The 15,136-nt window shown below is 37.2% G+C and overlaps 1 protein-coding gene across 6 annotated transcripts in view; it reads right to left on the minus strand.

Moving 5' to 3' along the window:
* Positions 1 to 15,136, minus strand: part of LOC120940114 (sodium channel protein type 5 subunit alpha-like) — a 494,846-nt gene that overhangs the window by 188,440 nt on the left and 291,270 nt on the right. For all 6 annotated transcript variants that reach the window (XM_040352763.1, XM_040352761.1, XM_040352760.1 and 3 more), the window contains 2 exons: positions 9,709 to 9,947; positions 1,725 to 1,898 (listed from right to left, as the gene is read on the minus strand). In XM_040352763.1, the coding sequence (XP_040208697.1) occupies positions 1,725 to 1,898; positions 9,709 to 9,947 (413 nt within the window). The remainder of the gene's footprint in view (positions 1 to 1,724; positions 1,899 to 9,708; positions 9,948 to 15,136) is intronic.

Consider the following 15,136-nt stretch of genomic DNA (forward strand, 5'->3'; position numbering starts at 1 on the left):
ATCCCATCGGTTTTTTATCCATCGGTGAAAAAACTAGGAACTTGTTTTAAAATTATCTGATGGTTAAAAAACCGATAGAAAAAAACGATTGTCTGTGGGCACATCCATTGGTTAAAAATCCACGCATGCTCAGAATCAAGTCGACGCATGCTCGGAAGCATTGAACTTTATTTTTCTCAGCACGTCGTTGTGTTTTACGTCACCGTGTTCTGACATTATCGTTTTTTTAACTGATGGTGTGTAGGCAAGACTGATGAAAGTCAGCTTCATCAGATATCTGATAAAAAAATCCATTAGACGTCACATCAATCCATTCATCGGATGAACCGATCGTGTGTACGCGGCCTAAGACTACTTTTTGAGATATATGATGTTTAAAATCTCGGTTTGAATCACTAAATTGACTTTGATTAAAATCTCCTACATATGAATATCTATAGATCAATGCCATCCATATTAATATACTGTATCTGGACAACTGCCTAACCTGTGTAGGCTGAATTATAGGACTATTAGCAGTTCGGCTTTTTATTTTTTTGGGCTCATATATAAGATGCAGACATTTGGGACCACATTCATTATATCCAGTTTATATATTTAAGCGTAAGAGGCCAGGTTCTTTTGAAGTTCTATCTTGAATATTCATCAAGTGTCCTCTGGATTTAGGAGTAACATAATTTGTATGATCCAAAAGGGGAGGAATTGTGGTTTTTGCTTTTGATGGAGTTTGTGTAATCGTGGTGAACGGCTAATTTTTTAAAAATTTTCAATGCAGTACATGCCCTAAAATATTACATAACTTATATTTTGGTGTTTAGTATATTTCTTTACTTTTCTATAAAGGTAATTTTTGAGAATTGTTACAGTCTTTTTAGTGGTATAGGTTTAGTATATTGTAAATCACCATGGACTCTGGGATAGGTGGGGAATTTGGCAGGCCTTTGTTTTTGTACATGTTTGTACATGATATGTTTATAGATTTTTTTTTATTTACTTTATGGTTGAACTAAATGGACGTGTGAATTTTTTCAACCTGACTAATTATGTAACTATATTTGTGCCCAGCTATACATGTTCAGGTCTTTCAAAAAAACACAACAATGGAGGGTGAGAAATCTGCTTATGTTAGTTGAGAACAACACATAACCAAGACCTGGTGGACTTTGGGTTAGAAGACTGTTGCTGAGAGCCATAAAAAAATTGCAACTTTCAAGCCCTTTTTGATTAATAATTAAATGTAAAGTTTTAAATTGCACTAGATCTGTGTGATTCTTTCTCTTTCTTCTCACCTTGCTATTGCTTTGGATAATCCCAGTCTGCTGGTCTGAAGCAGGAGGATCGCCCTGCAATCTCAGATTGCTGTAAACTTTAAGCAATATACAATACACCGGTTGATATTTTGAAAAAAAAGGGTTGTTTATTCAGTTATTCCTAAACCCCACGAGCAATAGATATGTCTTTCATTTTTTTTTTTATTTCGATCGTGTTACAGTTATGTTTTGAAGCTCTAGCAGATAATGGGCTAACATATGTGATCGTTGCAAGATGTGGGATTTTTGCCACCCAAAAAAAGTGATCTTTTGTGTGCAGTACTTAGATTTACATGTTGTGATAACGAGCAATGCACAAGCAATGATTTAATTGATATTAGGTTTTTGAAGATACAGAGACATATGTATCTTTGAACAAATTCTTCAAACAAGCAACTGGAAATGTAATCTTACCAGTCGGAAGGAACGGAGGACAGATAAGTTTCCCATGCTGGAGAGACATAACTCAATTAAACTTAAATTCACGATAAGGCTGTCAAAAATATTCCATCCTTGCTGGAAATAGTAATAGGGATCTAAGGCAATCATTTTAAGGACCATTTCAGCAGTAAAAATACCAGTGAACACCTGTGGAAATAGAAGCAAGATAATACAAAAATGAAGAGATAAATATTGAACATGACACTGCAACCATGTGACTAATTTCTGCATTTAGCACCTCCACTCCATTTGTACCCTCAGTTATAACCAAATCTCTCCACATTGTTGGCTGGATTTTCACATGCGTTATATCAGGAGCAGTAGATCTGAACCTTGAAGCATTTTGAGAGCTGTTTTTTTTCTACATTAAAAGATACAAACTTTTTTGATGGGCATTATGCCGCGTACACACGACCATTTTTAATGGTCTAGAAAAAAACGGCATTTTTTTCAACCTGATTATTGTTAAGCCGGCCTTGCCTACACACGATCGTGAAAACAAAAATGCTCTAGCAAAGCGACGGCACTATAAAGGGGAATTTCCGTTCGGATGGCACCACCCTTGGGGCTGCTTTTGTTGATTTTGTGTTAGTAAAACTTTGGTGAGAGATGATTCGCGCTTTTCAGTCTGTTACAGCGTGACGAATGTGCTATCTCCATTGCGAACGCTAGTTTTACCAGAACAAACGCTCCCGTCTCATAACTTGCTTCTGAGCATGCACGTTTTTTTCACGTTGTTAAAGTCCAGACACGACCATTTTTTACGACAACGTCAAAAAACGTCAACGTTAAAAACGACGTGAAAAATTAGAGCATGTTCTAAACTTTTAATGGCCATTTTTTACATTGTGTGCTCTCGTGCCACACACAATTGTTTTTATTGACATAAAAAAAAAACTTCATTTTTTACATCCCGAAAAACGGTTGTGTGTATATGGTCGGCATATGGTCTAGAATTTAAAAAAAACAACAATAGTTAAAAAAAAAAGGCGGAAATGTTTATCTCTTGCAATTATTCAGATTTTATAACTTAAAATGGGATAAATATCAGCTCAAAGTTAATTGCCTACAGTTGGAAAATACACAGTATTCTGTAAATATATTCTTAAAATAACAGTTTTTATTTACATAAGAAATCATATTTGAATGCTTTATGGCTTACTTTTATGATTATCTGTTTGCACAATACTATTTTTATGAACTAGGAAGGTAATATAAAAGTTCAATTTTGGTAAAAAATAGGTGTATTAATTAAACAGCTATATATATATATATATATATGGAACATTTTGGGTTCTCTTTCAAAGCGTTGTATGGTAGTGCTAAGTGCACAGTTCTGAAAATTAGGGAAGATCTCCGATCAATCACTATTAAACTTATAAAATGTCACGTTGTAGTTTCTTTATTATGAGCTACAATATTAGCTATGTAAAATCTTACAGATCCACGCATGAGGAGAAGTTTCCACTCAATGCATTTTGTGGATGGGAGAGGGGCCAATTCTTGGAACGGCAATGTACAAAATTTGTGGTAGCCAGATGGTGCCAAGCACTTACACAGACATAACAATAATTAATACAGGCTTTATTGACCATTACATTTCATGAAACCTAATGAAACATAATTATATTTTCTTCCAAACATCATATGTAAAAACAAAGCAAAGACTAATGCTTTACCTTATATAATCATTGTACATACAAATATGAAATACATAAACACTATAGTGTCAATTATTGGGACAACTGCCTTTACATGCACATGAACTTTAATTACATCTTAGTCCGTAAGTTTCAATATTGATCTGGCCCACTCTTTGCAGCTATAACCGCTTCAGCACTTCTGGAAAGGCTGCCCACAAGGTTTAGGAGTGTGTCTATGGGAATGTTTCACCATTCTTTCAGAAGAACATTTGTAGGGTCAGGCACTGATGTGGACAAGACGGCCTGGCTCGCAGCCTCTACTCCAATTCATCCCAAAGGTGTTCTATCGGGTTAAAGTCAGGATTCTGTGCAGTCCAGTAGAGTTCCTCCACCCCAAACTCGCTCATCCATCTTTCATAGTTTCATAGTAGGTAAGGTTGAATAAAGACCATAATCCATCCAGTTCAACCTGTGTAGGTGCACATGTGTTAGTGTCTAAAATTATTTCCCATATCCCTGTATGTTGTGTTCTTTAAGCTGCATGTCCAAGAGTCTCTTAAAAATATCCATACTCCTCGCAGCTACCACCAATTTGTAAGAGTGTTCCACATCCTTATTGCCCTGACAGTGAAAAACCCCCTGTGCAGTTTAAGGTTAACCCGCTTCTCCTCCAATATCATTGTGTGGCTCCCTGTCCTCTTACACTCATTGAGACTGAATCATGTTTTTCTATGCTGGGTTCGCCTGTCTTTATAGACCTTGCTTTGTGCACTGGTAGAAATCATTTGGTGGAGGGGGGGGTTATGGTGTGGGGTTGTTTTTTCAGGGGTTTGGCTTGGCCCCTTAGTTTCAGTGAAGGGAACTCTTAAGGTGTCAGCATATCAAGAAATTTAGAACAATTTCATGCTCCCAACTTTGTGCGAACAGTTTGGGGATGGTCCCTTCCTATTCCAACATGACTGTGCACCAGTGCATAAAGCAAGGTCCATAAAGACATGGATGAGCGAGTTTGGGGTGGAGGAACTTGATTGGCCTGCACCTCCACCCGATAGAACATCTTTGCGATGAATAAGAGCGGAGACCCTTAGCCAGGCCTTCTCGTCTAACATCAATGCCTGACCTCACAAATGCGCTTCTGGAAGAATGATCAAACATTCCCATACACACACTCTTAAACCTTGTGAACTTCCCAGAATATATGCTATATATGCTATAGCTGCAAACGGTGGGCCAACTCAATGTGGAACCCTACGGACTAAGACTGAGATGCCATTAAAGTTCATGTGCGTGTAAAGGCAGGTGTCCCAATACTTTTGACAATATAGTGTATTTACCTGCCCAAAGATTTGCATTCATTTCCATGAATTCCTGAGATTTACTATTTCTTTTGTTACAATCAAAGACTGTAGGAGGAATACATTAATGTCTTTTCCACTCCCAGCCTACTGACTGGAGACTGAAGGAGCAGCAGCAGACTGATAAAGTTTCCCTGCTCACTCTGTTCTCTCTCTTCTCCTATTAACACGTCCCTTATTTAGTGATTTATTAATGAAAAAACAGCTATATTAATGTAAAAAAAAAAACACTGATGGAAGGAAACAAGTCCAATGAGAAGACAAGATCCATGGTTCCCGTGTTCTTCTACCTTCACCTTCACTTTTTGAGTGTTGATATTATAAGCGCAACTGTTTTTTTACAATTGTGGTTCACCATAGAGATATTTGATGGTTTTTGTTGCAGCTGTTTTTTTTAGATTTTTGATCTCTAGCTTGGTAATAACTCCCTTACACTTTAGCTATATTAATGTGTCTCTTTTATATCTCCTGGAGCTTAATTACATTTAGAATATGGATGTATGATAGAATCAAACCAGAAATTAAATGCTTAATCACCTGTGCAGACCCGATATGGTTCAGAAACTAAAAGCAGCATGTCGTTCACCGTATTCTAGAATACTCAGAAAAATTTTGGACTGCTGTATTTAACCTCTAACCCTAAAACCATTGCATAGGAGTCTGGGTGGATATAGTATTGACTTATTATAATGAGGGCACAAATGGGTTCAAATATTGGTTTGCCTTTCTCGTGTGTATTAACCTGACTGTTCATCTGCCAGGATATGATGTAATTCCAGGCAACATCACAGATATGGCAGCTCCCCGGGGACAGTAGAGATGCTTCCAAGGTCTAAATATAGCTGCCGGAGCCATTCTGTTGCCTAAGAGCTACTCCTCACTATGTGAACTTTTGAAATGTTGCCTGGAACAAGTTAAGTGGTGTGTTCTTCTAAGCTTTTTATTCTCCTTCATTTAGATAATGCATTGTCAATAACAAGTCTGCCCTTCGATCGCCCATGTTTTAAATGCAGTTTACTATTACTGTAAACAAGCAATAGCCTCTGGGAACACAGAGCCTCCAGGGGGCTCGTAGCCTAACTTCCCTGGCACTGCGTTAGTATTGTGTAGGTACAAATATATGCCTGCACACAGTCATTTCAGGTTTCTCTTATTGTATACACCTAGGAATAAATGAAAATCACTTTGTCTGGACATGTATCTGATCCTGGTGAAAGTTTGATTGTCTGAATTTATTTTCTATTATGTAAGCCCATAGGAGATCACTTACATCAACTGTCTGCCTGCCTATCTCCTCTGCAAGAATGGAATGGCTTTATTAACCTGAATATAGATAAATTTTACTTGTATTGTATAGTTTATTTTATTTTCTCTTTCATATGCAACTATTACTTTTGATGCATGGGTATTAATACTGACATTCTTTTATTGTGTCACTTGAATCATTATTCTCTCTCTGAAAAGCATTTCTTGCCTGGCATTTTGGGCAAAGATCAATCATAGCCCAAAAAGGACATTAAACCATAGCAGCCAATCTGATTTCACATTTCTTAGACCCTTTTAACACTAAGGCATGGCTCGAATTTCGAAAATAATTTCTAAGAATTTTCGTACGAATTTCGCACCGTTGGTGGGCTGCAGCGACAGTCGATTTTCGTGCGGCAATCAAATTAGAGGAATCGGACATGTTGGAAATTTTTTGAAAAACAAAAGATTTTATAATTAAGAATAGGAGAATCGTGCGAGAAATGTAATAAAAAAAATGTGCATGTGCAAGAAAAGAAAATTCCCGGAGAGAAAAGAAGATTCCCGGCCATAAAAAAAAAAATTCTGTAGCAACATGAAGGTTTGGTCGGCCAAATTTCGAAAATCAATGGTGGCATCATCGGATCACAAAAAAAAAATAACTTTCTGATTTCAAAAAGAAAATTTGTTCGCAAATTCTAACGTGTATGGCCTGCTTTAGACCCCTTTCACACTGAGCCGCCCATAGCGTTGGCGGTAAAATTCTGCTATTTTTACCGCCGACGCTATGGGTGGATTTCTGGTGCATTTCGGCTGCTAGCGGGGCGCATTTAACTCCCGCTAGCAGCCGAGAAAAGGGTTAAAACCGGTATAGCCGCGCTGTCCCATTGATTTCAATGGACAGCAGCTGTGGAGGAGCAGTATACACACCGCTCCAAAGATGCAGCTAGCAGAACTTTTTTTTACTTTCCTGCTAGCGCAACCCTCCAGTGTGAAAGCCCTCGGGCCCTGGTACCAGACACCGTGGTCAGTTTACGTATCTCTGTCATCAGCAGCCTGCTATCTGCTCTCCTCTCTGCTCCTGTGTCCTCCTCCCCCTCCCATGTCTGTCTGTGTGTGAGCCACCCCTCCCCTCCTGCTTCTCTCATAACACTAACCTGTATACACCGTCAGCACTGCCTCCTATTGCAATGTCTGCCTCTGTGAATGATTTATAAATATAAATGCTGTAAATACCTAATTTAAGAGCCGAGATTGAGATCACATGACCAGCCAGATCTCTCCTCCCCTCCACTGACATCATCAGAGGAATCTCAGCCCTGCCCACTGCATCTCTCAGAGGAGGAAAAGAGAAAGCTTGCTGGTCATTTAATCGCAATCTCAGCCGTGAATTTAGGTATTTGCAGCATTTATTTTTATAAATCACACACAGAGGCGGATACTACAGTAGGAGGCAGTGCTGATGGTTTATACATGTTAAAGTGGCTTAAAGGGGAGCTCCGCCGTTAAAAAAATATTAAAAGCCAGCAGCTACAAATAATGCAGCTGCTGACTTTTAATATATGGACACTTACCTGTCCAGGACATCAGCAGCAGAAGACGAGAAATCGCTTGTCTATCTGCTGCCCCACCGCCATCCTCGGTGAGGGAACCAGGAAGTGAAGCATTCCGGCTTCACTGCCCGATTCCCTACAGCACATGCGCAAGTCATGCTGCACTGTCCTCACTGGTCCCTGTTGTGTTCTGGGTGCCAAGTGTTTCCCAGAACACAACGGGCGGGTGCGGGAAGTAACAAACTACCCACAGAATACCCGCAGGAGGATTCCCGGAAGTGGGTGCAAATACCTGTCTTAGACAGGTATCTGCACCCCCTCCCCCCTGAAAGGTGTCAAATGTGACACCGGAGGGGGGAGGGTTCCAATGAGCGGAAGTTACACTTTAGGGTGGAGCTCTGCTTTAACAACCACTTTAAGTGAATATTCACTACTCTTCTTTTAGTTACTCAAACTCAAAAGCCTCGTACACACGATCAGACGGGAACACAAGCCTCGTACACACGATCAGTTTTAGAAAAAAAAATCCCAATTGGGATAAAACACTGCGCTAACAAAATAGTAAATAAACGTGAGGAAGTCCCAAAAATGTATATAAGGGAAAAAAAGCTGCCAGTACCAATTACCTAAGAAACCAGAAGTAAATGAACAATATATAAAAATAAGGTACAGCGCTAAGGTGAAAAAATCATTGATACCAATAAGTGAAATATATGATGTCTAAAACAACAAAGAAAGAGATTAACGTGTGTTGAAACAAACAACTGTGAAGAAAGAAGTTCCAAAGTGAGAAGTTCCTCTAGTAGAGTAAAAGTAGAGAGGAGACGTTACTGGAAGTGGCAGCAGAGGAGCTATTGAAGCACCAACTCACTTTCTGGAGCGAGTTCATTTTGGAGTCACTGCCTATTTGAAGCAAGTCTATCCGGGAAGACTTTAAATATCCCTGTGCCCATTTAGACCGCTGTAATGACGGTCATCCATCTGCAGTAAGGAGACTACATCTCAGGCCTCGTACACACGACCGAGTTTCTCTGCAAAAACCAGCAAGAAACTTGCTGTTTTTTTTTTTTTTTTTGCCGAGGAAACCGGTCGTGTGTACACTTTTCGACGAGGAAACTGTCGAGGATCTCGTCGAGCCAAAAAGAGAGCATGTCTTCTTTTTCCTTGACGGGAATGGAGAAATTCGGTTTGCCAAGATTCTCGACAGCCTAACAAGAGACTCGACGAGCAAAACAATGTGTTTTGCCCGTCGAGTTTCTCGGTCGTGTGTACGAGGCTTGACTCACTGGGTGTTCTCTTGGTGGAAGAAGATTTCTTTTATTCGTCCAGCCTTTACTATGATATGAATCACAATTTATGGACTTTATTAGTTCTAGTTTTCAACTTCTTTCTTCAGAGTTGTTTGTTTCAACACACGTTAATCTCTTTCTTTGTTGTTTTAGACATCATATATTTCACTTATTGGTATCAATGATTTTTTCACCTTAGCGCTGTACCTTATTTTTATACACGATCCCTACGGGAAAACTGTGAGGAGAGCTTTTGGCCGGGAATCCCGGCCATGTGAATGCTCCTCGCAGTTTTTCTGACGGGAAAACAGTCCAAAATCCGCCAGACAAAAAAAGAGAACCAGTTCTCTTTTTTCCCGCCAGGAAATACGGCTGACTTTTGTCCGGCGGTTTTTGGCATTTTCCCTATGGGAAAAACTGCGATGGAGCATACACACGGCCGGGATTCCCGGCCAAAGCTCCATCGCAGTTTTCTTGTCGGGGAAAACGGCCGTGTGTAGGGGAAAGACTGAACCGAGCAGGTTCTTGGCGGTTAAACAATCCTCCGGGAAACCCGAACGTGTGTACGAGGCTATAGAGGCTGATTTGCTGCAGGAGCTGGGAATCTTTACTTAATAAACTGTGTAAATGTTAAATGCTCACTTCAATTATCCAATTGTTTGAAAAGCAGGTGAAATAAAACAGGAATTTTCTTTTCACAAGATTCGATAATTGAAGTGAATATTCACATAATTTATTTAGTGAAGATTCTCAACTTTTTTATTAAATCAACTATATGCAAGCCCTGATGGAACAAATGAAATAAAGAAGATACCCATCTTTCTTTTGTTTTTTGCAATGTCAGACATTTTTTACTATTACACATTACTTACATAATTGCCAGTTGTCAGCATTTTTTCAAATTCTTCTGTCATTTTATAATGTTCCAAGGCCATGAATAAAGTGTTTAATACAATGCAAATAGTGATAGCCAGGTCAGTAAAAGGGTCCATGACTACAAATTTCACCCCATCCTTGATATATAACCATGAATCACAGCACTCCCATATCAAGAACCTCTGAGCAAAGTGAGTCCAGCATGGAGGGCATTTCTGACGAGATTCTTCTAGTTCTGAAATAAATGAAAAAAATACCACATTAAGATTTATTCGATTTTTTTGTACATTGACCTTGATGAGAAAGCCCATCCTAAAGCAGGTATAATTGTTAGATAATCCGTTTTAACACACTTTAATTAAATTAGCATCTAGGGTCAAATAAGAGGAATCAAACGCACATTAACTGCGGAGTTATCGGGGCAATATGATAGCCTTGTTGTCTGTCAGACTGTTTATACTACAAATTAGTAAGTCTGACTGCACATCAATAAAACTTGCCTAAAATCAATGTCACTTGTTGGCAGGGCTACAAATGGTGCCTTTTAGGTAGATAGCATAACAGTAATTTAATTCTCAACATTCAAACTCCAACTTGGCACCAATTCTTTTATTGTACTGGAGTGACAATATACATGTTGCTGGAGAACTGAGATTCCTAGCATGCTTTGCTTATTAATGTCATTTATCAATATTTTTTATAAAAAAAAAAAAAAATCTAAATAGCAAGCAGGTGGCAATTATATTACCAAAAGTATTGTGACGCCTGCCTTTTATTTACATTAACTTTATTAGCATCCCAGTCTTAGTCCATAGGGTTCAATATTGAGTTGGCCCACCCTTTGCAGCTATAACAACTTATATATATATATATATATAACAACTCTTCTGGGAAGGCTGTCCACAAGATTTAGGAGTGTGTCTATGGGAATGTTTAACCACTCTTCCAGAAGCACATTTGTGAGGTCAGGCACTGATGTCGGATTAGAAGGCCTGGCTAGCATTCTCTACTATGATTCATCCCAAATGTGTTCTATCGGATTGAGGTCAGGACTCTGTGCACGCCAGTCAAGTTCCTCCACACCAAACTCGCTCATTCATGTCTTTGTGGACCTTGCTTTGTGTACTGGTCCAAATAATTTGTTTGAGGGGGGATTATGGTGTGGAGTTTGTGTTTCAGGGGTTGGGCTTGGTCCCTTAGTTCCAGTGAAGGGAACCCTTAAAGTGTCAGCATACAAAGACATTTTGGGCAATTTCATGCTCTCAAGTTTGTGGGAACAGTTTGGGGATGGCTCCTTCCTGTTCCAACATGACTGTGCACCAGTGCACAAAGCAAGATCCATAAAGACATGGATGAGCGAGTTTGGGGTGGAGGAATTTAACTGGCCTGCACAGAGTCCTCACACCTTTGGGATGAATTAGAGTGCAGACTGCAAGCCCGGCCTTTTGTCCACATCAGTGCCTGACATCACAAATGCACCTCTGGAAACATAGTCAAATATTTCTATAAAATAGACACACTCCTAAACCTTGTGGACAGCCTTCCCAAAAGAGCTGAAGCTGTTATAGCTGTAAAGGATGGGATATCTCAATATTGATCCCACTAAGACTGGGATGCCAATGGTTCATGTGCATGTAAAGGCAGGTGTCCCAATACTTTTGACAATATAGTGTATGTGATTATTAATTGTTTCACCTTGTACTTATCTTCCTAAGATTTATACAGTATCTATTCAAAAAAATTGTGATGACCTTCTATTCATGTCTATATAATTTATATAAAAAAAACGTAAAATAATTAAAAAAAAGTTGCCATGCTGGCATATAAACCTGTTAAATTGGTATGGCTAGCTACTAGACATGTGCAGAACGGAAACATTTGTTTTGTTTCATTGTGTTTTTTACATAAATTTGTTTACTTAAATTTGTTAAATACATTTAATTTGGTTTCAGAATTTGTTGCATTTATTCGTATTCAAATTGATTTGAATTTTCGAATTTGGATCAATTCGAAAAGTTTTCAAATGAATTTCGAATAGTTTTCGAATAGTTTTACTATTTCTAAAGAGAATACAATAGAAAATAAAGAAATAGAATAGAAAAAATAGAATGGAATAGAAAAGAATATAACAGAAAATAAAAGAATATAATATAATAGAGTAAAATAGAACAACAAAGGATAGAAAATAATAGAACAGACTATAATGGAATAGAATAGAATAGAAAGGAATAAAATAAAATAAAAAATATTAGAATTTAAATAGAAAGATTATAACCATCTTGTGAAATTCAAAATAGAATAGAAAAGAATAAAAAAAATAGAATAGAATAGAAATAATATAACCATTTTCCAAAATTCAAATAGAATCAATTTGAATTTGAATAGAATAGAAAATAATAGAGTACACTAAAATAGAAAACAATATAGTAGTATAGAAAAGAACAGAATAGAATGAATATAACCATCTTCCTATTCTAATCTATTATTTTCTAAAAAAAATTGAATTGATTCTTTTTTTTTATGTTTATATTCTTTCTATTCTATTGTTTTTTTTTAATGATATATTTTTTTCTGTTGGTTTATTCTATTATTTTCTATTCTATTATTTATTTTCTATTCTATTATTTTCTATTCTATTATTTTCTATTCAAATTCAAATTTTGGAAGATGGTTATATTCTTTGTATTCTATTCTACTGATATTTTTTCTATACTATTCTGTTATTTTCTTTTCTATTCAAATCTATTATTTTCTATTCTATTCAAATTCTAATTGATTCTATTTGAATTTTGGGAAATGGTTATATTCTTTCTATTTAATTTTTTTTCTTTTCTATTCTATTATAGTCTATTCTAATATATTCTTTTTTTTTCTATTCTTTTCTATTCTATTTGAAATTTGAATTTCAGAAGATGGTTATACTTTTTCTATGTTTTTATTTTCTATTCTATTTGTTTCTATTATATTCTAGTCTATTCTATTATATTATTTGTTTTCTATTCTTTTCTTTTCTATTTGAAATTCGAATTTCACAAGATGGTTATTCTTTTTCTATGTTTTTGTTTTCTATTCTATTTGTTTCTATTATATTCTAGTCTATTCTGTTCTTTTATTTTCTATTAGATTTTATTCTATTTTACTGTATTATATTGTATTATATTCTTTTATTTTCTGTTATAGTCTATTCTTTTAATTGTTTTTCCAGTCTATTTCCTTATTTTCTATTCTATTTAATTCTCTTTGGAAATTGGAAAACTATTCAAATTCGAAAAGATTTCAAATTCGTAATCTATTTGAATTGGAACCTTTTTGGAATTCGACAAGATTTCGAATTCAAAAAGATTTTGAATTGGAATAGTTTTCCAATTTCCAAAGAGTATAAAAAAGAATAGAAAACTTTCCGAATTAGAAAAATTAGAAAAATTTTCGAATTAGAAAAGTTTTAGAATTAGAAAATGTTTTGAATTAGAAAATGTTTCCAGTTTAAAACTTATTTGAATTAGAAAATTATTCAAAAAAACGATTTGAAATTTTTCTGAATTTTTTATTTTGTGTTGTTAATTTCTAGTCATTGTAATACGGAAATTCAGATACATCCAAATTTAAATTCAGAACAAAATGAACCGCACATGTCTACTGGCTACTATGACATGTTTTCCCATGACCCCCTGATGTAATAATGTAACTAATACAACACCATCACCAGCCACTATGGCAGATTGGTGTACAGTAGAATAACTTCACCACCAAGAAGGATGATCTCCTCACAGAAAAAAAGTCATTTGAAATTGAATATTTAATATGTGCATGCCTGTTTTTCTTTTAATAAGCAGGACTTTGTAAATTGACAATGAACAGTAATTCTGAACAATCTGCACTAATCCAGGAAATAAAAAAGGACTTTGAAAAACAGAGGGGAAGCTCCATCAAAAAGAAATGTCCTCCTAATAGCTTGTATTTTACAGAAATCCGTGGATTTCTTTCTCTAATTCATTACACAGACTCAATAGTCCTTGTTTGAAAAGATGTCTAGAGTTTTGGGGCCAGATCCACAAACGAATTACGCCGACGTATCTATGGATACACTGCGTAATTTCAAAGTTCCCCCGTCGTATCTGTGTTTTGTATCCACAAAACAAGATACGACTGAATCTGGGCTCGATCCGACAGGCGTACGTATTAGTACGCCGTCGAATCGTAGGTGCATATTTACGCTGGCCGCTAGGTGGCGTTTCCGTCGAATTCCACGTCGAGTATGCAAATTAGCTAGATACGACGATCCACGAATGTACGTCCGGCCGGCGCATTTTTTTTACGTCGTTTCCGTAAGGCTTTTTTCGGCGTATAGTTACACCTGCTATATGAGGCGTATCCTATGTTAAGTATGGTCGTCGTTCCCGCATCGAATTTTGAAAATGTTACGTCGTTTGCGTAAGTCGTTCGCGAATAGGGCTTTGCGTAGAAGGACGTCATAAGCATTGGCTTGTTCCAGTTTAATTTCGAGCATGCGCACTGGGATACCCCCACGAACGGCTCATGCGCAGTTAAAAAAAAACGTCATTTACGTCGGGTCAAGACATAAAACACGCCCCCATCACATCTATTTGAATTGCGCGGCCTTACGCCGCCTAAGTTACGCTACGCCGCCGTAACTTACGGCAGAAATTCTTTCAGGATACAAAAAAAAACTGTAAGTTACGGCGGTGTATCGTATCAGAGATACGCTACGCCCGACGGAAGAATGCGCCGCGCTACGTGGATCTGCCCCTTGGTTTACAAAGTCCTTACCAATGCAGAGACCTGTCAGGTTTTAACCAGCACCAGATAAAATAGCCGTGCCAATCATCGCTGGGATACACTTAAGTCTTTATCACGTAAACTGCCCAATTATCAGTGAGTCGCCCAGTGCCTTTACAGAATAAAGACTGAGCATTCTGAAGACTGCATTTTGAGAGAATGAATTTAGATTAACCCATAAAAAGTCAGTCAACTGAGCGACATCCCCATGGAGCAAAAAAAATAAATAAAAATTCCGTGCTTTTAAAATGCAAAGATCTTTTTCAATATGTCGTTGATATATATTGATCAGTACTACCTGTCCAAAGCTGATATTTTGCTATATTAGAGTTAAATCCCCCATTAGCAACGTATGCCTTTCAGGTACAAAATCTCCCCACCTCAGTTCAAAGGTCAAGCTACCTGCCACGATTGTCACAAGGGTCTCTCACTTCTATTTTTAATTCTTTTGCTTGAAATGCCAACCAAGTAAGATATGTGATGTTTTTTACTGCTAGAGTGTAGATGCCACCATTTCCAGTTGTTACATCTATAATACTTTCTATACTCATTACAAGTAAGTTCTAGTTCCTGTTCCTGTTCCTGTCATGATATACTCATGGATGCCAGAACTTGTTTATAATGAAC

The sequence above is a fragment of the Rana temporaria genome, chromosome 5, assembly GCF_905171775.1.
Source record: "Rana temporaria chromosome 5, aRanTem1.1, whole genome shotgun sequence".
Taxonomy (NCBI): Eukaryota; Metazoa; Chordata; class Amphibia; order Anura; family Ranidae; genus Rana; species Rana temporaria.